This window comes from Rhamphochromis longiceps, linkage group LG15 (assembly GCF_057381845.1).
Source record: "Rhamphochromis longiceps isolate RC_006_pf linkage group LG15, R_longiceps_female_GT1.1, whole genome shotgun sequence".
In the NCBI taxonomy this organism is placed as follows: Eukaryota; Metazoa; Chordata; class Actinopteri; order Cichliformes; family Cichlidae; genus Rhamphochromis; species Rhamphochromis longiceps.
Window position 1 is genome coordinate 2,438,365 of NC_140571.1, and position 24,996 is coordinate 2,463,360.

The 24,996-nt window shown below is 43.9% G+C and overlaps 1 protein-coding gene across 1 annotated transcript in view; it reads left to right on the forward strand.

The window, feature by feature from the left end:
• Positions 1 to 24,996, forward strand: part of ches1 (checkpoint suppressor 1) — a 66,087-nt gene that overhangs the window by 33,462 nt on the left and 7,629 nt on the right. Inside the window, exons 3-4 of the mRNA XM_085381755.1 lie at positions 12,054 to 12,205; positions 18,717 to 18,775. Coding sequence (XP_085237881.1) covers positions 12,054 to 12,205; positions 18,717 to 18,775 — 211 coding nt within the window. The remainder of the gene's footprint in view (positions 1 to 12,053; positions 12,206 to 18,716; positions 18,776 to 24,996) is intronic.

Genomic DNA, 24,996 nt, shown 5'->3' on the forward strand with positions numbered 1-24,996 from the left:
GTGTGTGTGTGTGTGTGTGTGTGTGTGTGTGTGTGTGTGTGTGTGTGTGTGTGTGTAAAAGAAAGAGAGAACAAAATGGATGAAGGATGGTGTGTGAGTTTGTGCACACGCCCTCACGCTATGCTGTCATCTGGCCCTTGACTACAACGGCACAGAGTTTCTCTTGTATACATATCTCCATAGTAACAAGGTTGCAGTTGATATAAAAGTATGCTGTTGCTGTAGCAACGGGAAAACTGATTTGGCTTTACTGACTTAGGCAACTGTGTGTGTGTGTGTGTGTGTGTGTGTGTGTGTGTGTGTGTGTGTGTGTGTGTGTGTGTGTGTGTGTGTGTGTGTGTGCACATTAGCCTGAAATGGGCACTGAGGTGTTCAGTGGGGGAGAAAGAGTATACGTCCTCATCTAGTGTTATATGCACATATGTGCCTGTGTGTGTGTGTGTGTGTGTGTGTGTGTGTGTGTGTGTGTGTGTGTGTGTGTGTGTGTGTGTGTGTGTGTGTGTGTGTGTGTGTGTGTAGAGCAGCGTGTGCAGAGGTGAGTTTGGCAAGGACAGCTTGTCTTGTCTTCCTGTCACTGCACACAGTTTAAGACAGCACACTAATTAACCCTTCAAACCTATTTCGTTCTCTCGCTCACACACACACACAGGGCATGTCTGACACACAAACAAGTGTGCACACACTCACAAGCATGCATGAATGCTTAAAAAGCCTCACACACACATATGCGCTGTGCCGGTGTGGAAATGAGGGCACATCTCTGCAGACTCTTACTCTACCTGCCAAGTGCTGTGCTTTATCTGAAGCTGCAATTACAGAATCTCTGTCATTTTTAGTCAGACTCTGCCATTCAAAGCTTTTCAGTGAGAATATCTGCATGTGAATACAGCTTTTTGTTCCCTCCCGGCTTTGCTTTTTCCTTTACCTGTTTAAGTCTTTTTCAGTTGAGTGTGCAATTACAGGGTGTAAGATATTTTTCGCTCTTTTTTTTCTATTTGCGGGGCGTCATTATGTGTTACGTACTGTTGGGGTGGGGGTGAGGGGGGTTTGGTGTAGGGGAGGTCAAGTTATCATTGTCCAGGCAGAGAGAGAGAGAGATGGGCAAAGCGTGCAGACACGGCTTGCTTTGAACACACCAAATTATATTTCCATCAATTTACAGAGGTGGAGATTAATATGACAGTGGCCTATTTGTTCCAGTGGCTGTATTTCTGGGTCATATCCAGGCAGATGACAAGATGGGGACTAGTTTAGAATAAGCTTACTGCTCCCTGTGTGTGTGTGTGTCAGTTTTGCGTGTGGGAGTGCAAACTTGTGAGAGAGAGCGTGAGAGAGTACCACGGTTGCCATGGCTTTGTTTACAAACAGGATTCTTCACTGTGCTGAATGACAAGTGTTGTTGCCCTCAGACTTGTGGATGAGTGTTGTAACAGCACACACACACACACACACACACACACACACACACACACACACACACACACACACACACACACACACAGTCAGCGATATATCTCTGAAAGCCTCTTATGAAATCACAGCGGAGAGAATGGGCAGGTTTGTAATCTGAAACTCGCTGCGAAGTCTCTCGGTGTTGCACTTAAGTGTGTCACCTTCTAACTTAACCTTGCCCCGTTCAGATGAGAGGCGTCCTTGATGCCTTTATGTTTCAGCACTCGAAGCATTATGAAGAGTGTTTGAAGTGAGCACAGGAAAATCTGTTAGTTTAAGGTGGTTTTTGATGTTCATTTGTCGGGACTTTGTTGCAGTCACAAAACTACCACTGCTGGATTTTGGGGGGAAAGCACAGATATGATTGTGTTGCATTTTCTAGAGTGCAGTGTTAGTAAGCCAGGGCTGATACTGAGGGTGCTGTCTGAGTCCTTCTCACAGTTGATCTCACAACTCAGCTATCTTCAAACAACTTGTTTGAAGATAGGTTGTTTTGATGCCTTATCTATCTTGTGCCACTCTCATTTCATTGGTCACCAGGACATGAAAACATTTAATTAAGTCTCAGTCAAAATTGATAAAAACCACTGACTTTCCCAGACTTTGGTCGTGTAAGCCACTGTGACCTAAATATTTTTCCTTCTCAGTTTTGCCAATTTAAGCATCCAATAGGCTCAAATTTTGGTCATAACTGTATTACCCTTCCAGGACCTGGAGCTCAGTAAAGCACCCCACCGACAGCCAAACCCTTCTGTTCTCTGATTGGATTGTTACATTTGTGATTGACATAACATTGACCAATCAGCTGAAAGGAAGAAAAATTGGGTCAAAATTTGTACTCGTAAGTTGAAACCCACACACAGCCAGGGAAGTTCAGCGCAGAGTTTTACACAAGTTTCTTGCTGGTATCTGTAACCAGATCTTATCAAAAAAAATTGTAACTTGTGTAAATATTTCTTACAAACACACAAATTCTCATCTATAGATGCACAAACATTAAATTTTCAGATATTTTGGTTTACAAGGTCACAAAACTCAGTTCACAACTATGCATTTAATTTACAAGTACAAAACATTTATGACGACAGTTTGAGCCATAAAATCCTGTCACAGTGGGATCAAAGAAAGGTGAAAGGTCCTTAACGGACGAGCAACACTTGTAATGGAGTAAAAATATCTCGTTTCATCCAAAGAGAAGATATCTGTGTGCATACATACTGTATGTTAGTTGTATTGAAAGTAGAAAATAAAAAGGTTTATGTTCATGAACTTTCCAGCTGCTGCTTGACTTCTCACTACATCAGCTGTGATGATCTACACGAGTATTGTAAAGAATGGAGTCGCTCTGCTCGACTAATGGATCTAATGACAAAGGCTACGTTCACACTGCAGGCGAAAGCGCATCAAATCCGATTTTTTTGACCCTATGCGATCCATATCTGATCATGCTATGACAGTGTGAACGGCACAAATCCGATATTTTCAAATCCGATCTGGGTCACTTTCGTATGTGGTGCTGAATCCGATACATATCTGATGTTTCAGAAAGCGACTGCTGTTTGATGGTCAAGTCGCATTAAATCCGTCTTTTACGTCACCGACACAAGACAGACACCAATTATCAGCGCTGGAGAAGACATTGCGAACGCTTCCTGGCCATCCCGTGTAGATGTCAGTGAAACTGTTGGGAAGACAACGTTGGAGAAATGTGAACATTTTATTTGTACTGTATAATCTGCAGATTCTGACAGAAATCTGCAGCTATCCTTTGAAGCAGCGCTCCTCTAAAACAGCAATAAGGATCATTATTAGGTTATTTACATTATTATGTAAATAACAAAATAACTTAAAGCAAAAATTGGGAAACGTGAAGTCCGAAGACTGCATATTAAGGGCCATCAGTCACACAACACTGTTGCTCTGGGTCTAAACAGAGCGCGTTGTGTGTGACGTCTTCTTTTGCGCATGCGCCGCTTTGAGCGTTCACACTAGAGCGCGTTTGCTGTCGCATTTTATTTGTAGTGTGAACGAGCAGACAAAAAAATCGGATTTGATCAAAAAATCGGAATTGAGCATCAAGACCTGCAGAGTGAACGTAGCCAAAGTTACAAAGAAAATGGTCATGACATAAACGATAAGTGTCAGGCCTAAAATACTGCCTGTAGATTGGTTCAGATTGTCAGTATGTTCAGAGGAGGCGGTGCAACAGTAAGAGTTTACATCCCTCTGTAAGACACGGTGGAGGCTTTGACATCATCTGAGTCACTGAATTATCGATACACAAGATTACAATTAAATTTTGATCCTCTGTGAAATACCATCTGGAAAACCTCAGATTGGCTTCATTTTTCAGAACGACAGTGATGCCTGTTAATGCACAAAAACCACATCTGGATAGACAAACATACAACTATCAGTCATGGATCGACCTCCTAAGGACCCAGACTTTAAAATCATTGAAGCGTGGAAGCATACATTTACAGCTCAGATTAAATATTACATAAAAATAAACTATATAGAAAGTGTCTTTGAATGCTAGAGATGCAGAAATGTGTGCATGTAGCACAGAGCCATGGCTCAGTGTCTGAATGAGTCTCACAGGCCTGAATGTGTTTGATCTGCTGCTCACCTCAAACAAGCACAAACATACGTTTTGGATTTTTATCTGTAAGTTTTACAGCTTTTCCTACTGATAAAAACCTCCCTCATGGCCGTTCACACTACACAAAATAATTAAGCCATAAACAGTTAACCTGTTGATCCCCAATGCCCCCTGCCCCAGAGGTGAGAGGGAGAACATGTAGAAAAACAGTTACATATGTAACGTCTTGAAACTGACAGAAAGGGGAGTTTCACTGCTGCACCGCAGGCTGTACGTGGCCCGCGGTGTAAAATGACCCTGGTATAAAGAAATGAAGGGTGCAGGATATGTGGATACCATCGGCCGATCTAAACGCTGAAAAACCCCAAATTTCCAAACATATTGTACTGATTTTTCCAGACTTTTCTTTTACAGGTAGATTTTCCTGGATCCTTTAGGTATGCATATAGGATCATATGTGGAACAAAAACTGCAAGCAGGAAAAAAACACGTAAATTCAACTTGTAACTGAAAAAGGATAAATTCACAAGGATCGGCTCCTTGACTGAAGTTTTTTAAAGCATCTTTCAGGTGAATGCTTTGCTTTTATGCATCAGATGTTTCCAGTCATAGTGAGCAGAAGAGCAGTGAAACACAGGCTTTGTTTTCCTCTCTAATGCAGATAGAGATGCAATGTTTGTCTTTTCTCTTAAAAATACCTCTGTAGAATATTGACAGATAGAGTTGGTCTGTGCTCTGTGTGTGGGTGACAAATACACAGCAGTGATGTACGGGGCAGAAGATCTACAATTTTACTTCTGTTTACTTTTACTGCTGCCATCTTGGATTGTGAGGTTGGGCTTGGTAGGGCTTCTCCGACTTCTCCCCTTGCTTTCTTTACCTTCTCAATAACAGCCAGTGGAACAAATTGCAGCTAGTGTCGCATTTAGCAGCTAATATACCAGATATTTCTGCTCTGGAGTCAGTGGAGGCCAAAAAATGAGCTAAAAACAAGGAAAACATGACTCAAAGTCCACCGTAAAAGGCACGATGTAATTGCTGCCTTTAGCCAAAAAAGACAGCAGTCATTAAACGCATCTCTGCCTTTGTCTATGTGTTATTGTTCTGTAACAAGTTTGCTTCTGTCATTGTGATTCACAAGTCATGAGCCTTGTGACCTCATTGCCCTTCTCCAGTGCAGCCTTTGGGACGCACTGTAAACATCTGGAAGACTGCTGCTTGGGAAGTTTGGGAGAGGTTTTCCACAGGTACCGTGACAAGCCATGGAGGAACCAAAACCCCGGTGATCTCGCTCTAATTAATTGCTCAGTGACAGCATATCACAAGCACTCTGGGAGTCGCTTTGCTTGGGCTCAGTCCAGTTTGTGTCTCTTGTCCTGTCAGAGTTTATATGTGCGGTGTTTTTGAGTTGGAGGGGGAGAACTCGTGAAATCGGCCGTAGCAGCTTTTTAGAGCCTTGAAACAACAGATTCGGGTCTTCTAGAGTCTGCTTTGTTGTATTATTGACGAAACACAAACGTAATCACCGATTCAAACAATGAAAAACCAAAACTGAAATGAAGGAATGACAACAGCACGGGAAGAGCAGAACTCTGCTCAATCGAAAGCACGTGGGGAACAGCTTTGTCAGCCGTGGAGGAAAAGGGAATTCGTAACACCTGTAGACGACATTTCGGCGCATTACACCGCTCGGTTTTTCTACGTCCTGACAAAAAAAATTACCTGTTGTCCGGCCAACGTGTAATGTTCATTCCCAACTGTGCCGCTTTGTCCTTTTGTTGCCAAAGGGCTTTTGACGAGTGCTGAAATTGTCCGTCTCGAGGACCCTTTTTCAAAAGAATATTCGCCTTCTTGTATTTTTCCACTCCTTTTCCCCCCCTCAGCTCTCTTTACTCTGCATTAAACTTTGTGCTCGTGAGCTGCAGACATCATATCTCCAGCTTTACTCAGTGTCTGAATTAGTGTTCAGACATGTATCTGGTCCGTGCTGCACTAGTCCTCTGGTATATTATTAATCCTCCTGATTATCTCTGTGTAAGTAAAGATGGATCCTTGTGTCGCAGCGGGTTAATCAGGGTTTAAAAAAGCCGGGGTTAAAGCATTTACCGCATCTGAGGATGTCCGTCATGAAATTGTGCGCAGGCCTGATACTTTGGATTGGTGGTGTAGGTTAAGTCATGTTGCACGGTGGACGAGAAAGCCTCTTACACTGATGCTTCCACGCAGAGTGGCAGCTCTGTGCTCTCTGCGTCATGCATCTTTTTTTAATCTCATTTCGCTGTTTGAGTTGGAAAAAAAATTTACTGTCTCTTCTCATAATAGCCACTGCAAACTGCTGAAATGGGTCTCCGTGGTGTATGGATGCCATTATTAATGATGATAAAACTGTTTAAAGCTGTAATTATAGTTGAGGATATACAGCTGTGCTGAGGAATAGTCACAGGACACGTTTTGTTTGCAGTTTGGACACAAATCTAAAACTCCTGGCTGCTTTCTGACTCCTCAGACCCGTGACACTGAGCGCCAGAGCCCATTTCATTCTAATGACGAGCTTAACCTTTAAAACTGTTAGGTAAGTTCTGTAAACAGCTGTAGACTTTAGTTTTAGCAAACATTAGTCAGACGGGAGGACGTCGCTGGGTACTATTTTCAGCTGAGCATGAAGACGGAAGTTTAGTGCCAGTGGGTTCTTACAGCTATGATGATGTCTATGGGATTGACTGGAAAATGAGCCGATGCTGTACGTTAATGCGAGATTAACGTACAGCTGTGGCACTGAGGAACATCAGATCACTTTAAATATACTCAGACGTTACGTATTAGTTGGATGAATGTATTGTTTCTGTTGTTTCTATGGGAAAACTTTAAAAGTGGCTTATTATATACCTTTCTTTGCCTTCTGCTGTTTAGATGAGATAAGATGAGCTTTATTGACATTTCAGGAAAATGGAAGTGCTGCTGTACTTGATGAGAAGATTCCAAACACGAGGTCAGCGTACATCACACACAGTGTTTTTGTGCTCGTGACTCTGGATGATGTCGCTGAGAGCAGATAACTCACCTCCTGTTCAAACCTTTGGTTTGTAAGGGGCAGCCAATCACAAGGAAGGGCTCAAAGGCAGCTAAAACAGCTTGATTGAGGCAGCAGATCATTATTCATGAGTCCAAAAAAGATGTTTTGAACTGTGGATCATGCAAAGCTGTGTCTGATTAGCAGCAGCATCACCTTCAGAGAAGTATAACATCCTGAATTACATCATGAGCTCACAGATATCGTTTGTTTATTGTAAAGTGTAGCATACGGCATCTTTGGAAAAACACTGCTGACCCCATTTTAGTTTGAACACTCTGGGAATGCATTTTCACTATCGGGGGGAATGTGGCACACGCCCCTGCTGCCATTACTTGACCATTTTCCAGATGAAAACAAATTTACTGCAGACAGCAAATTACCGGCATTGCTGACTTTGTTTTCTAAGCATTCTCAAGCACAGCAGCACGGACAGCAGTGAAACGGTGCCAAAGTGAATGTATAATGAACGTGTCGCCGTGGATGTGGAAGAATCAGCGTAAGCAGTCACAATACAACCTGTTGAAAGTGATGAGATCTGAAGGCTCAGCGTTCATGTGAACAAAGCTCATAGATTTAATCTAAAATGAGGGGAACACTAAAGTGTAGTGTAGGTTATGTCAGGATATGTGTGATGTTTCGTCATGTAGTGAGGAGTGTATTAGGGCTGCCACAAACGATTATTTTGATAGTCGACTAGTCACCGATTATTTATGCGATTAGTCGACTAATCAGATCATCATCCACTGGACGTAAAACTACAGCTTATTGCACCAGCAGCGTCTGCTCTTATATAACTATCATTAGCTTACAGCTTTAAGCTTTTAAGGTGCTAACTAAAAATAAAGACAAGATGATAGTTTATTCAATTTTAATGAAATTTGCAGATTGTTTCGGTAAAGTTTAATAAACTCCTTGCTATCTAAACTATAACAGGACACCGGAGTATATTCTCCAGCATCTCACACTTCTGATAATCAGCTGTCTGCTTGACGTTTATTCAGCTGTGTAAAAACTATAACTTTAATCTCAGCCAAACCGATTTACTCAGGAACAAATAAAATACTCAAAAAAACAAAAAAACAATAACATTTTTAATTTATCTAAGTGACTCATATATATTTAACCTGAGTCGCGAAAGACAGCGGTGGGTTTGAAAACAATTTGCCGGGAGTCCGGTGTTCTCACGGCGCTAGTGACCTGGCCCCCGGCTAGCTATCGAGCTAGTGGGTAACAGACGTCTCCGAAAACGTCGGAGCGCTTTTGAAAATATGTAGTGTCCTGATAAACTGAGCAGATATTTGAGGTTTACACAGCTACATTCTCGCATGAAAATATGTTAAACGTTTATTTTGTGACCCAGAAAGAATAATAAGAGTAATATTAAAACTAACTAGCTACCGCCATTGTTGGAAACTAAGCTGGGCCGCGCTATGAATTCTGGGACACAGCTGCTTCTTCTTCTTCGGGGTTTAACGGCAGCTGGCATCCTTGTACATGCAGTGCTGCCATCTTCTGTTTCAGTCCGTTATTACACTCTTAAATCCTGCTATTATTCCTGCGTCTTTTGCGATCTTACAAAGCTTCAAACGACGCATCGACTATTAAATCAGTCGTCGACGATTTTGATAGTCGACGTAATCGTGACTAGTCGACAAATCGTGGCAGCCCTAGAGTGTATGCTACTTTTTTTTTAAATATCTCCCATTTCGAAGTGAGACCAGCCCCCACAGCTTATATAACACAGGAAACAGATGTTAGCAACACACAGTCATCCCTCTCGCACTCTGTCTCCCCGCCTTTGTCTCCCCCTTCTTCCCCTTTTTGTCTTTTACTCACATCCTGATGCGTCCCAGGCAGGTTGCAGTTTGTGTAAAACTCTGTTGAAAATAAACACCAAACTACTTGAACGCTGGTTGTAAATTCAGTCCTAATGGTTCACCTTGTGCACACGCCTCCTGCCTCCATACATCTGGATTAGGAAATGTGGCCGCCCTCTAATAATTTGGCAGCTTTGCTGAAGCACAAATTTTCAGTACAAGTTAATGGAGCTGAAAGAAATGCAGGAGGGTGACAACTGTAGATTTGGTTTATTCTAATGAGAGGAAGACTCAAAGAACAGCGTGTCACACATCCTGTTTTAAGGTTATTTTTGCAGCGTTAAATGAGTTAGAGAATGCAGGCCGTACACCAAACCACTGTGGTACACGAGTGGGAATTAATAACAAACAACATTCAAATTTGACATCTAAATTTAGCTTTCAGTGAATTTTAGAGTATTATTTCATGTTTTCACAATGATGCATTCAGGAGGTCATGAGTAAAGTACCAGAAAGGGGATGCAAAACCCCTCTGTACCCTCCACCTGTGGATGAACTGATAGGACAGCACAATTTGGAAACAGCGGGTGACGCACCCTTGTTTCAGCCGTGCACTCAAGTGTTTAAAAAATGTAGGAGAGAGGAAACGCATGAAATTTCTAGATTGGAATATTTTTTTAATCTGTGTGGTATCAGATCTGAAAATTCACAAAATGTAACCCCCTTTCTTTGCAGATTTGTTAAAAAACAACAAAAAAAAGTCCTTTTCACCTTCTCCAGCTTCCAAGATTATGATGCTTGTTGCCAAGGCGACTGTTCTAACCCAGGTGGCGGGCCCTTCCTGTGAGATGCGCCCTGTGATTGGCCTATCGACAGATAGGCTACAGATTAAGCATTTTGATTGGCTCGCTGGCTGTTTGGCAGCGTCGGGAGCCCCAGCAGACAGAGATTCTGGAGAGAGCATTGATTCAATCGGCTGGCAGACAGTAGACACACACACTCACACACATACATAGAGGTATATATACAAACGCAGGCGAGCTGGAGGTGCAAGGGGAAATTTGGCCCAGTGGGGGTCACCTCTGTGGGAGCGAGTGTATGTGTGTGTAATATCATGCTCTCCAGGAGAGGCGTTGCTGGCAGTAATAGAAGCACTCCCAGGAGCACACCACGCTGGGTAATATCACACTCCCCAGGGAACTCGTCATACACACATTCTCACACACACACACACAGAGCAGAACAAGGCACATATGGCCTGTGTTCAACACGACTGACATACTAATGCAAAGATCCAGACGGGGGGACACAAATCAACAGTGCGCACACATCCTATTAGCTTCTTGCATTCTTACAAGGTCGGGAGCTGCAGCAGCCCGTAGCACAGTTTTTGACTCTGTGGACATCTAAGGATGAAGAGCCACGCAGAGAAACACAAGAGGTTCTGCACAGTCACCGCTCGGTGGAGATGATGGAGCCTGAAGGATAAAGTTGGATATCAGACGTGATTGTGAAGTTTTGAACCTGTGCTGCAAGACATCAGATATTGGTGTTTTTTGGTTAGTGTATATGTGACCTGCTGCTCTAATGTTTAACCGGAGCAGAGCTGTAGGAAAGCAGGTCATACAGCATCGCAGGAAATTTAGTTCATCGCTCCCTCGCCTTTGAGTCCTGTTTTTCAAATAAATGTTTTCATTATGTGAAGTGTAAAAAATACATACGTTTCACATGTAGGCCTGATCAGGAACCTGAGAGGAAAAGCTTTCTCGTCGAATTTCTTCTGACAAAGGAGGGAAAAAAGACTGAAACTTAAGAGAGCTCTGTACACTTTTCCAGTTAAGTGCAGAGGCATTAGCCACTATTTGCAGCTGCTTCTTTCATGTGTTATCTGCAGATTTGATCGGGTGCTACAACCAAATATCCAACTCCAGCCGACATCCTGTCATTTCCTCCTGATTTAAATATTCACATATTAGTAAAATCTTCTTTGATAGACAAATCTTTGTTGAATATATTAATTAGAGGTTTTATCAATACCCTAAACTGGGGTGATTTGCATAGTGGTTTGTGTACCACTACAGATAAGAGGTTGACCCTCTAATGTAGCAATATGGTGATTATTCAATCCTTAATTAATATTCGCCTGCATAACTGTGATATTTCCCTCTTTATAGATTCCTGGGCTAGAATTAGGAGATTGTCAGGAGTGGACATTAAAAAGGGGCGGGGAAAAGATGCTGGGGTGTTGTAGAAACTGCATCATCTCATAGTTTGTCCAGCAGAGCGGCTCCAACACTTGTTTCTGATACATTATCCTCTTAGAGACATTTCCTCAAAGTGCCATCACTAACAGGGAAAACTATTTGGCAGTAGTGGCTTAAACCAGTTTTATGTCTGGTGCTTGTTTCTCCAGGTGTTTACTGATTGGTTCCCCCCCACTTCTAAAATAAAGCCTGCATCCTTGATTTCCTTTCATATCGACTGAAAATCAGAAGCCCGGAGTCCCGTCGTCTTCCCACCCATAGCCTGTACCTTTTTTTAATATCACAGAGCACTATAAACTGAGTTGAGGACGACACCTTAAATTTTTGTTTTGTGCGTTCCTCCCCAATCTCTGCCTCTGTCTCTACCCCCACCCACCCAGTTTTTCCAAATTCAGATGACAAGGCAGATGAAAGCATGCTGAAGGCTCTGAGAGACAGAGACAGTCTATTTTCATGGCACCCTTCTCTATAATCTATAGGCTGGCTTCACTCAGGTTGGGGGGCCGACAGCTTCATTAGGTGAGGGGGGGAGCCGCTTTGATCTAAAAATACGCACCATCTGGAATGGAGAAAGTTAAAGAGTTTGCCTACGTCCTCATCAGAAAGAAGCTTCATGATTTCTTTTTCCATAAAGACGGACAGGAAAATGCGGAGCAAGGTGGCTTTGAGGATGTTTTACTTCTCGTTCCTCTGAGTTTTATCTTCCTTGGGAATGCAGGATGGCTGTGTGTGCACGTGGTTTGGTAAATAGGAATCCTGTGAAAGGCTGAAGTTGAGCTTTGGGCTGCAGTCATTGTTCTTCAATAACAACTTTCTCCTCTTCGTTTTTTCTTGCTGTCTTGCAGAGCATAGGCAAAGGCTCTTTGTGGTCCATAGATCCAGAGTACAGGCACAACCTGATCCAGGCTCTGAAGAAGACGCCGTACCATCCCTACTCGCCCAGCCTGACCACCCCCTCCACCTCCCCACCCACCCTACCGCAGACATTTCACCACAGGTAAGACGGACCCTCTTATCCACTGACTGAGTGAATCTCGGCCGGTTAATTGATAAACCCGTCGACAGGGAGGGGATGCTGCCAGACTCTCGTCATGCTTGCCTCTCTGAAGAGACTTTAGAGAAATGAACACGTTCAAGAGAATTTGTGGCAGCCACCTGTTCAAAGGTATCATGTACTTGTCGTGTTGAATTGTCTCTTAGGTATGAATGAAATTCAGCGGTGTTCCAGAAATGTCATCCTGAGTCCCGCACATGCTTAAAGTGTTTAACTCTGCTTTTTTCAGCATCTCTCTTCATTCTGTCTTTATTTCTGTTCCAGTCTTTGCTGCTGTGATATTATTTACGTTTTCTACGCCATAACATATGAGTTCCTTTACTTAAAGTAGTGAAGCACAGTATATTTAATATACCAAACAAAACAGCTTAAATGATAAGTCAAATGATCTTAATATAACGGGATAACAGCGGAACTTATTTTAGGTTTAATGTGCCTAATGTTGGAGCAACACTGATATCGGCTGATGTTCATATTTGAGCTAAAATATCGAACCGATTTTATGTGCTACACGGCGCTCAAAAATCTGTAAAACAAATGTTTTTTTTAGTACGACTTTGCTAAGCTACGAAGCCGCACCGCACAGCATTACGGCTACTGTAGTCAGGAGCCTCGCGGAGTAATCAGGGTCCTAAACTCCGTCTTCTTCAGGTCCCAAAGTCAAACGAACACTGAGAGTTAAAAACGGTCTAAATTGTTTCATCTTTAACAAAATGATCAGCGTTGCTGCTTTACCAGGTGTAACAATGAAGTTTAACATCCAGGCATCCATGAAAACAGAAGTTATTACATATAACAGAGTTAGAAGTTAGCAGGAAGTTAGCTCGCATGATATAGCATGTTCTGAGCATGACTGAGAGATTTCTGAAAACATTTAAACGTACAGCTCTGCTACCACTTCCAAATGAAGACAGGAAACTAAACAGCAGTGACGTTTGTAGGGTTACTGAAGTTGGGCTAGCTGGTATATAATGATGTGCTATGTGATCGCTAGCGACACAGCTATGTTAGCATAATAAGCACAGTGAAGCTGGAGGATGAACGCTAACTTTTTTCCACTCGATAAAAGTTAACGTGAAGGTTCTTCATGGTTAGAGACAAATGCAATCGCATGGCAGGATGCTGTAAACGGACCAAACTTCAGGGGAACAACTGAGATAATCCATCCACAATACGAGGTTAGTCATTAATATACTGCAACAACATGTGAATAGAGCAGCTGCAGAGAATTCAACATTAATGAATCAATGTTACGGAAGTGGAGGAAGCAAGAAGAATGAGTCGACTTATCTGACTGTTTTGTTTCACTTAATGCGCCTTATAATCTGAAAAATATGGTAATCAAGTGTTGCACCTACCAGCTCAAATTCATTGACTCCTTATTGCAGCTGAAGACATCAAAAGTGAGTCTAGTGTTTAAGTTTGTCAAGTTTTTGAATAATTATGTTATAATTGAGATTAGAGTAGCAATCACACTAATCGTTGTTATTGTTTTTCCTAAACTCAAACAGCTTTACTGTACTACTTCCTGCCCTACTAACCACAGAGGAGAAATCAGTCATCTCTAAAATATGAAACTCAGGGATAAAACGCATTTAGTCAACTAGAAATATTCGATTTTGCTGTGTCACAGGATTAGTTTAGTGCCCTGTCTGAGTCTTTGTCCCCGTGGCTAATTGCTTGGGAAAAGTCAGCACAGCTTTCAGCCGCACAAACAATGGAAACCACCTCACACAGTGGCCACAATCAAAAGATGAGCAAATAAACTATTTGAACTTAAACATTAACAATCTCTAAAGTCTTTGGTGTCGACTGTTTATTAGTTTTTCTGTTTCCTAATTCCACACAGCACCTCAACCTCTCTCTTTGTTTGACTCTTTCTAAAAAAGTCGTGGATACTCTGCAATGAAAGGCTGGAAACGGGAGCTTTTTATGAATGTGCGTGCCACTCGGTGGGTTCGCTCTTTTGTTTCACAGTTTTCTAAGGAGGGAGCCGTGGCTGTTTACTCGTGGAATGAAAAAGAAAGTTCTCTGGGTAAATTATCCGGAGAGAGATAAGTTCATTCTCGTAGTATTTATCTGATGTAAGTGGATCTCCGAGAAGCAAATAAAGAGCAAATGAAATGGGGACTTCGGTGCCAGCATCCACATATAACATAAAGCCTGCACTCTCGTCTGCTTGCTTACTCTCTCCATCCTCTCCCTCCATCTGTTACTCTTCACACCCACTCTCTCCAGGCGTTATATACCTGACCTGCACCATCCTTTCCTTAAATCTTTTTGCATGCTCTTTTGATGCAACAACACTTCTGTCCCTCCTCCTATCTCCCTCCCCCCTCAGGCACATCACAGGTAAAAAGCCTTTTTTCTCCCCCCCTCCACCTCACTCTTTCCTCCCCCCTTGTTTTGCCTTTCCTCTGCTCCTACTGTGCCTCTGTTCCACTCATCTCGCTCTCTTGTCTCCTCTTTTAATATCCCACACACCCTCCTGCTCATCCTCAGGCATGCATTACAACTAGTGGGGCACCCAGTACTCCATCTTCTTTATTTATCCCTGCTGTGATTTATTCCCTCTCTCTCCCTCTCCACTCTTTTCACTCTCTCTCCATCACTTTATCATTCAATTAAATTCCCCTTTGTCTACATTCACTTTATTCTCCGACTTCTCGCAGCCTCCCCCCAAACACACACACATCCCTCCACAGTGCGGCGGCATCCACCTGTGTCGTTTCCTCCACGTCTCTCTCCTCTCCTGACCTCACCTCCTTCCTCCATCCTCTCAGTTTCCAGCACCTTTGCCCATCCCGACTGATACGTCAGAGAGAGCTGCTATGAGTTGCTTTATTTTTTAAATATTTTTCATTATTATTGTTTCATTTATCCGCTCCTTCTATTTTTTGTCTCTCTGCGACTACACAGCCACTGCCAGCCCTACAACCCGCTCCACGGTTGATCCGGGTAGGTTGGCTTGCAGAGCCAGTGGACTGTGTAAGACAGAATAATTGGTTCACCGTAAAATGTAAAAGTGTCATTTTGAACAATGAGGTATGTGGAAGTGGAACAAATTGGAGGCTGGATTTGGAACATGCACGGGAGGGCGGAGGGGTGCAGGGAGAGGTCGGAGTGTGGAGGGGTAGTTGTTCATTTGCGTCGTGGCACACAGCAGGAGATGAGAGTGTGTTTCTCGGTTTGAGCCGAGCTGCAGGTCCACTGAGACGCTGCACCTGAAGAGCATCCCCCCGTGTCTGTGTATGTCCAGTTATTTCATTGCTTAATCCCAGTTTCGATGTAAGCTGATGCCTGTGAGCGCTTTGTTTTCTCTGACAGTTACTGGAAAAACTCAAAGAGATTTGAGTGATATAAATCAGGGTACTGCAGCACAAGAAGACACCAGAACACAGTGGACGCGGTGTTGTGAAGAATAAATGAGACAATTCAACAGGTTATTGTGATTCTCCGAGTTTTCAGTATGAAGTTAAAGAGAATTCACTTATTACTGGTGAGAGGAAATGATGAGATTTATACGTTTCCCTCCAGTTCTGACCTCTGATTCAACAACATGAATATTTGTTATAATAATAGACAAGTTGTTGGTGTGCTTTAGACAGCAGTTGAATGTAAATGCACAATCACAGCATGCTCTCCACTCTGGACCTGCTGGATCAAAAAGTTCATAAAGACTAAAAACTAAAGCTTTACTCAATATAAGCACTTTGGAAAGAATTTATTATTAGTGTTTAAACAGACTGGTGTGAAATGAAAGAGTTCAGAGGTCAAGAATTATTAATATTTCCATTCATAGCAGCAGAAGAACAAGCAGACAGAAAAAAATGGTCATAAATGGCACTTTTTTTCTTGTTAAAAAGACTGTATATAAAAGATGGCACTATCACCTTGACATCACAATCTTGTTCTGTGGAACAACATGTAACATACCCGTAAGCAACGTTTACATTACAAGCTTTCCACGCTGTAAATCAAAAATAAGGCTCAGGGGCCAAATTAAGCCCAGCAGAGACACCAAGCTGGTCCACTGAACAACAAGTTTTACAACCTTTTATTACAGGTTTAAGGCATATTGACTTCACTTTGCAGAGAGGAAGATGACACCTTATCTTTTTAGTGTTTTTGACCTGAAAAAACAGGCAACTCAGGGTAAAGTTACGAATCAACAAGGGCTTTGAACTAAATAAGCCATTCTTCACTATATGCACAGAGTCAGTGGTTGTTATGGCGATGGATCTGTCAGTGTTTCTCACTCGTTTCGCATTAAAACAAAGCGAGCTTTACTTGCAGATGCAGATCGTGTGCCTTTAAGTTGGATTGCAGTTTCACCCTCATCTTCTATCACAAAGATGAATTATTAAACATTACTTTAGATTTTTTGTGCGTGTGTTTTATCAGAAGTGTAGCGCTACCGTTTCACTCTGAAAAAGGTGCTACGTTACGTCTTTCAATGTCTGGCATTAGCTTTGTCCTTTATATGTATCCTGGAACTCAAGTCCAATCAATATAACACAATATCTCTCTCAACAGCTCTCACGCTCAAGAATATTATGTTATGAAGTGTAATGACCGTGAATGGTTGCACAGCATGTCTATTATGTTAAGGTCAAGGACTGTCTCAAGCCGCTCTATACAGCACAGAAGTGGGAGATGAACACGGGGAGTGATAGAGATAGATAGGAGGAAGTGGCTGAGAAGGGTTGTGGGGTGGGGTGGAGGGGGGGTGTAGCTGGAGTGCAGTGACGCTCCTTTGTCCTCTGCTGTTTGTCGCTCGCACCTCTCGCCTTTTCATGGCTATAATAACTCACACCACAGCAGCCAGCCCCCACGTGCTGTGTGCGCCAGAATATGGGTGCGTGTGTGTGTGTGTGTGTGTGTGTGTGTGTGTGTGTGTGTGAGAGAGAGAGAGAGACTCTGCTCACTTAAGTGTCTCAGTCCAGCTCTGTGCTATTCATGCTTTTTTTAAATGGGTGTGTGTGTCTGACACATGTAATGGTGTGTGTGTGTGTGTGTGTGTGTGTGTGTGTGTGTGTGTGTGTGTGTGTGTGTGTGTGTGTGTGTGTGTGTGAGAGAGACAGAGCATGCTGGGTAGGAGGTCAGCTCTATGGTGCATTCCTTCACACCCCATCAGCATCTGGATGGAAGGAGGAGGAGGGGGTCTCTACCTCCAGTTCTCTCTCCTCCCTTTTCTCCCGAGTGAGGGGATGTTGAAGGAGGGGAGCGGCGAGTTTAGCCCCTCGCCCACCGCATTAAATGCACGGGGTCGTCTTGGCAACGGGAACGCCACCATGGCAACACATGTAGTATAAGTCAGGTGCTGTCGCGCTGCAAACCCATTTGTTGAGAAAGGGAGGGAGAGAGAGAGGTGAGGCGGGGAAGAGGGGAGAGACAGACAGAGAGAGGGAGAGAGAGATGGGGGTGAGACGGGCGGGAGTGGGGGGGCTAGGGAAAACAGACAGGCTGTTAGCACAGGAAAAATATGTTATCGCCGTGGCAACGCAATGTGGCAACTCTCCATGGCAACAGCAGGTGGCTCAGGGGCTGAAATTTGCTGCTTCCGCTGCGTTTGTATGCGTGTGTGAACAGTAAATATCTGCGTGTGTGCGTCCATCTTTCCCCGGCATCTGGCGAGGTGAGAACCGCTTCACGAGTGCAGACGTGAATCCTCTCATTCAGCAACATAAAAACACAACTCGTGCTACAAAGGAAACTCTCCAAATGAGTGGAAGCAAGTTCACAGCGTTCCCCAGGTGTTTTCTGTGCCCTGTCTGTGTGTGTGTGTGATACCAGTGTTGACTGTGTTTGAGAGACGGCTCGTCTGACTGGGAGAAAAGCTCGTCTGACTGGGAGCTAAAGACCACTCAACCTGGAAAAGCCCCCCCCCCCCCCAACGCTCTGTCTTTAAATTACAGATCCAGCAGCATCCCTTTTGTGTGTATGTGTGAGTGGAGATATCTCTGTCTATGTGAGAAATGCCGTCATTACCTCCCTCATTAGTGGTGCAATGATCACCTAAACCGAGTCGCCGGCTTTGTGTTTTCCTGTGTGTGTGTTTTAATGTGTCGCGCGCGCCGTATACAGATCGGTCTTAAACATGGCTGTCTGGCATGAGTGCGTGTTAAGTGTTTGCGAGCTGATGATTTCTTTCTTTCTTTTTTCTTTCTTTTTTTTTAATGTGTGTGAATGGACGAGTGGCGGGCGGTGGGGGGCTGTCATGAGAAATTACCCCCATGGACTACAGCGTCGAGGCTGTAATTCTCCGAGGTAATCACAGGGAATAATGGCAACAGTGGGACACCCGGGAATCTAATCACTATAATCAGAAGCACTGGCTTATGGGCTCAAATTTCTGCCTTGCTATCCGCCTCGTGATGAAGCCGGCTGGGCTGGTTGGCTGCTGCGACGCGATCAAATGATTGACCAGTTTTCTCTCCTCTCTCCTTTCTAGTCCTCCGTTGTGGTCGGGGAGTCCCCTCTTCAGAAAGAACGGAGGAGTACTCCTACAAGGTACTGTTTCACCTCCGAGTGTGTGTGTGTGTGTGTGTGTGTGTGTGTGTGTGTGTGTGTGTGTGTGTGTGTGTGTGTGATCTCCCGCCTGTTTCTTTCTTTCTCTCTGTCTCACCCGCTTCCTCTCTCCTCCTCCTCTCTCCCTCCACCCTCTACGGATGTGCCAACTCCAATCATCTCAATTCCAAATCCCTCTTTTTAGAAGCGCACCTTGAGAATACTGAGTGCTGAGTTCTGACACTTGGCTCAGCACCAAGTGTTTTCTAAGTTTGTGGAGAAAAAAAATTTATAAAAGGGGGGGGGGGGGGGGGGGAGGAGTGATCGAGACACGGCGAGCAAGGCAGGGAGAGAAAGAAAGGAAGAAAATCTGAGCTTCAAATCAGAGGCTGGGGAGCAATCCCCTTGCCTCCTTTGCTCATCTAGTGCAACATATGTACAGTCTCACTTTATTTTTACTCCTGTGCACCCCCCACCCCCCATTTCCCATTATTCCTTGCCTCCCCTCCCTGCCGAACACCCCCCACCCTTCCCTGGTGGTTGGACGGCCGTTTAAATGGACATTCAATCCCAATCAGGGAGCACTCCAGGAGCTCGCTGGGCTGCCGAGCCCTAAATGGAGGAGGAAATGGATACATTAGGCGTCTGCGGCGCGCCCTCCATCGCCGCTGATAATGGAGTAGTAATGGTCAAGGAGCCGGGCTTGGAGAGAGTGTCTGAAAACCTGGACTCCCTCTGGACACACACAGAGAGTCTGAGTGATGCGTCTGAACAGCTGGACAGATGGACGGATGGACGGATGGAAAGAAAGGGGTGGAAAGCTGATTTGGGAGTGCGCATGTCAGGAGGAAACACAGGAGAAAAAAGTCATTTCTTTTTTTTAATTTTCCTTTTTTAATGTGTGTCTGAAAGGAGCGAGTGCAGGAATGGACAGGTGGGAGCGTCAGAGGCAGCAGGGACGGGAAAGCTGTGAGAGACAGCCAGAGGCAAAGACGAGGGAAGAGTCGGGGTGGGGGTGGTCGGGTGCCAGAGCGAGCGAGTTTGGGGCTGTTAGTGCCCTCAGTTATTACTTCCATCTCCCATTCCCAGAGCTTTCAGAGCTGCTCCGCTCTGAGGTGATGTGTCCTGAAATGTGCCTCTCCCCGCTCGACGTGGAAGAATGCAAGGACAATGGCTGGGAGCCGAGTGCTCGACGCAACCTATCACCCCACCTCCACGAGGTTCATTATTCAGTAGCTCTAAATTATAAAGCTTCTGCTCGGTCTAAATGCTCTTTTTAAACTCAAAGTTCTATCATTTCTGGAGCTAACTCATTTGGAACCAGCTCTGGGCCGTTATTAACCTGTCAGCTGCAAATGAAGGGTGTATCCAAGTCAATAGAAAAATTGACCAGCTTGTAAATGATTCATCGCAGGCAAACCGGTGCATCACAATCGCTTCAAACAAGCATCGGCTTTATGTCTGTTGACAGATATCTATTGACAAATGATTACCAGCAATTCCAGCAGGACTGCAAATCCCGCCAAATAGGTTTGCTGTTCTAGTAAATGATAAGCCGTTACAGGAAGCGCACTGTTGCTGCAGTAGCAGAGGTGAAAGTTAAGTACAATTTGGAGGAATTCAAGAAAAAAAAATATTTACGACATTTTTTTATCAGCTGAGTTAATTTGCCTTTTAGGCTTAAATCATAACTAACAAGTGAAATGCTGCCCAAAGTTAATTAACGACCTGATGTTGTGTAAAATTCTTATAATTATCTTCAAAACAGCCGGCTGCAATATTAAAATTAGCTGAAGATGTAAATAAAAGTAGCAAACCTGCACTAAGTCAGTATGTTATAATACATATAAAATGAATCATCTCTCTGCTCTGCTTTTGCAAAACTTCATTATTATCAGTATTTATGTTTGATGTGGAAGAAAAATCTAGAAAAGCACGTGATATAAAATATATGGAGCCGAGTAAAAACTAGATCGTGATGATTATGTATGCATGTGTACTTATTCAAACCAGGTACTTCAGTAAAAGAAAGGTTCCACCTGTCTTGTCGGGTCTTTTTGCACTGCAGCGTTGACGCTTTTACTCAAGTCTAAATACGTCTTCCAGCGCCGTGTAGGTGTGATTTAAAAAATCTAAAACGTTCAGCAACTTTGGTTCAAAAGTGGCCATCCTGCCCTCCAAGACCATCTCCAGTCCTGTGCTGTTTTAAGATTGCACCCAGGAAGTCCTGCTCTCCGTACTACTGGATCTGCTCCTGTGTCAAACTCAAATATGAACTTCCAAAATCTCTGATGTTGAGCAACAGTTTTGTTGAACTGGCCAAAAAAAGCTTTTATTTGTGACAGGTTTGCTGAACTTTTTCATTACGCCTCATATGAGGTGTAGACAAAATAATGAAAGACTTCATGAAACAGGAATTAAGGCACAGGATTCAAAATCCTCAATAATGTATGCAGCTTACACTGGTTCATTCAATTCGGTGTTGTTTATTTATATAGCACCTGTCGCCTCAAATCGATTTACATTATATGGTAAAGACCCTCCGGTGACACAGAGAAAACACCAACAATCAGACGAGTCGCTGTGAGCAAGAACTTGGCAACAAGGGGGACGAAAAACTCCCTTTTAACAGGAAGAAACCTCCAACAGAACCAGGCTCAGGGAGTGTGAAGAGAGCCAGAGATCAATAATAAACAATAATAATACTTGAATAACGTCAGACCCTCCCTGCCTGGTACATGCAGTTCTCTTACAGGCCTGTTCCCGTGTTTTCTAGCACGTCTGTTCTAAAATGTGTGGTCTTTTGCCCTAAACCGAGAGAACGCCGATGACATAATCAGGGTTACTTTCTCATGCTTTGAAGTGCTCTCTCTCTCCAGAGCCACAGAAGATACTTTACAACAGCATTCTCAGGATAAGAAGAGCTCCTCATGTCAAGTAAACTCTGCTTCAAGTATGAAATTGATGTAATATCCCTCAAAGCTAAAACGAGACTAAAAGAGTTCTAAGAAGCCTATCGTTGCGCATACTGAAGATCAAAATAGGCGTAGAGGAAACATTTGAAAATCACAGGTGCTGATTAGATTTCAGCCTGATAACGCCTGTTTGTAGTTGTGTTTAAAGGGCTTTTTTTCAAGTCCGAGTAATCGAGTGTTGCTTTTATTTATTTTAATCTCCCACCCCTGCAAGTTATAGCAGATGTCAGTCAGCCAACCACTTAAACACTCGGCTGTAGCGTCAGATAGACAAGCCAGTTAGACATCCAGTTAAACTGCCAGCAACTTCAGCCCACCAGCAATCCAGTCCGTCAGTCAGCCAGTCAGTCAGACACCATTAGTATGCATCCTGCCCTCAGACTTTAACACACAGCAGCCAGGCCGGGGGAGAGGCGGGAGGCGGGGGTGGGACACGTTTTGACTGAGCGAGAGGCCACGTTCAAACGGTTGCATTCTCAAGGTCTGCTGGGAGTAACCTTTGACCCTTTGCACTCCACGTGTGTGTGAATTCAGCGAGTGTTTGTGTGTTTTGGTGCCTCTGCTGGCCGCGTGGAGACTGCAGCCTGCAGGGCCATGTGGAACTCATTTAACAGGAGAGCAGAGGAGGTTGAATGCGTTTACGGCACATGAGAGGGGAGGGAGGCCGAGGGCTCTCGCTCGTCCTGGAAAACAGGCAGGCAGGGAGACAGGCGGCAGGCGAAGACGTAGGAAGCAGACAGAAAAGGCAGAGCAGCTGACCAGACATCGGAAAAAGACAGACTAGAGGATATTTTCTCTCCAGGAAAAAAGAGATAGAAATGCAGACAGACACCTTTTCTTGTCTGTTCATACATTTCTTTCTCTTGTTTTCTGCTTCCAACCACACAGAGCTTTTTTTCCTCTGCCTTTCTCCAAGCTTGTAAAATGTAATGCTCGATCTCAGCGAGCGGGGACGGGCTTTGGGAGTGCTGCCTGGTCTTTCTCAGCTTAGTTTGTCACCTCATATCCACAGCATATGTCCCAGGTTTTTTACCTGTGGCGTCGGCGTGCGTGCTCGGTTGGAGATATGAGTCACCACTATACATAGAATGACAGATCGATGCACAGAGGGGAAAAAATCAACAAGTGAGGATGGAAGAAAGAAATTCAAACAGTCAGCAGAGCGAGGAGGTGAATGTAGAGGTCACATATGTAAGAGGAGCTCGCACCTATAGTAGAGGTTATATGTATGTGTGTGCAGATGTGTGCATCTAGGATAAACTGCTGTTGCTGAGGTGTGAGAGCCCATGTCAAACATTTCTCTCTCTCTCACTGTTTTCACTCATGAAATCTAGACAAGACTGAATCTGGACGTCGCCCACTGGTTTGGGCTCAGCTGCATTAGCCAGTGATGAAAGATAAAGCAGATGCAGTTCCGCACATGGCCACTAGAGGCTCACTCCCAATAACATGTCAGTCCCCTTGGATCTCCATGTTAAAATGTCCCGATTTACAGTCTGATACAAACAGCTGTTTTGGTTCGTATATTACATTTATGCTTATGTTGTTTTTAATAACATACAATTTAATTCTTATTTAAGCTTAAAGTTTGCACCAGGTGTCACCTCAGCTAATCCAGCCCACTGAATTTGCTGTGTTTGTGCCTTTTCGGCGATAATTAGCAAAATAATGAGTCTTACAGTGTTACCACCAGACTAAGAACTTTGAGTTCTACTTTGTTCGTGTGTTACTTAAAACTAATTAGTAGATATCAGTGTTTGTTTGTTGTTTATGGAAGCAGCTTGCTAGCCAAACCTGCCATCTAGGTCAGTGGTCCCCAACCCCCGGGCCACGGACCGGTACCGGTCCTCGAGTTGTTTGGTTCCGGGCCGCGCGAGTTGAGGCTCGGGTGTGAAATTTATGGTTTTCAGGGTTTTTATCGTTAACTCTGTTTCCCTGGGTCTTTCCCGTGTTGTAGTTGTGTGTCTTATTTTGAAAGAAATATTCACACGTTACCATAGCAACCAGAGAGCATTAAGGGGCAGAGAGGAGGATGTGACTCTCAATGTTGTTGGCGCATTTCAGGAGGATGCTGCTAATAAAGTTACACAATTAAACAGCGAATTCATGTTTATTATTTACAAAATAGCACAGTTTTTGTCTCGGTCGTATCATTTTATTTTGTTGTATTTATCCGTGACACAAGGCCAGTGACTTTGCTCATCTTTTATGCACAGTCTGTTATCGAGGCAAGTTTAAAGCAGGCTGACACACAGCAACCAGCCGTTTGTGATGAGGTTTCAAACAGAGCCGCCTGCTCTGCTCTCACATTCGAGAACTGATGCATTAAAGATTGTTTACCGTCCACCGAACCGACGCGTCTGCTCGATAACGTCGTGAAAAGTTTAGGGTGCGAACTAAGAAACGGCTTCTCTGCCCTGCTTTCCCAGAGTGGTAGATCCCTTCTGATGCATGATCTACCACTCTGTGGCATGTGGAAAGGGAACCGTTGCTATGGTAACCCAAAGCCTGACTGGAACGAGAGGTGGGGAGGAGAAAGGGTGGGTGCGTGTCAACCCGGGGAGACCACTGCCCACACGCACACATCCATGCAGTGAGTGATCAAGATTACAAAAGAGACTCTGTGCAGGGACTTACTTATAAGGTTATGGAGAGCAGAGCTGGAGATATCAGGGGCAGAGCCGCGCTAACAGGAGTCAATAAGATTACTGTGGACACAGGCGGCCAGAGAGAGGCAGCAGACGCACACTTACAATGACAAAATCATAATGCACGAGTGTTCGTGTGTGTGTGTGGCAACATGAACCAAATATACAAGATTGCTTTCCACATGGGGGGGGGGACTTGTATGTTTTAATGAGCTTGTGGTTCTCGAGGCAAATTAAATTTCTGCTCATAACATCGATCATAAATTCACTGTATGGGCTGAGATTTAACCCCTCCTCCCAAAAATGCTTCAGCTGCAGTGTATTGATGGCTTGATGAACGGTGTTCACAGTCACACCTTAACAAATGTTTCTGCGGCAGATAAAAGGAAACAGCAGGTCATCGTTTGCGAAACACAAACTGACCCCAGAGATGAAAATGACAGCTGTTCCAGGGAACTGGGATGACTGTGGTGAGCAGCCAGCCTTGAATAATGAGAGCTTTTGGATCAGATGTACGCTCTTCTTTTCTCTTCTCTTCAAAGTGTATAATCTGTGTAGAAACTATATATAGATTCACATAAATTGCAATTAAAGCTTAAAA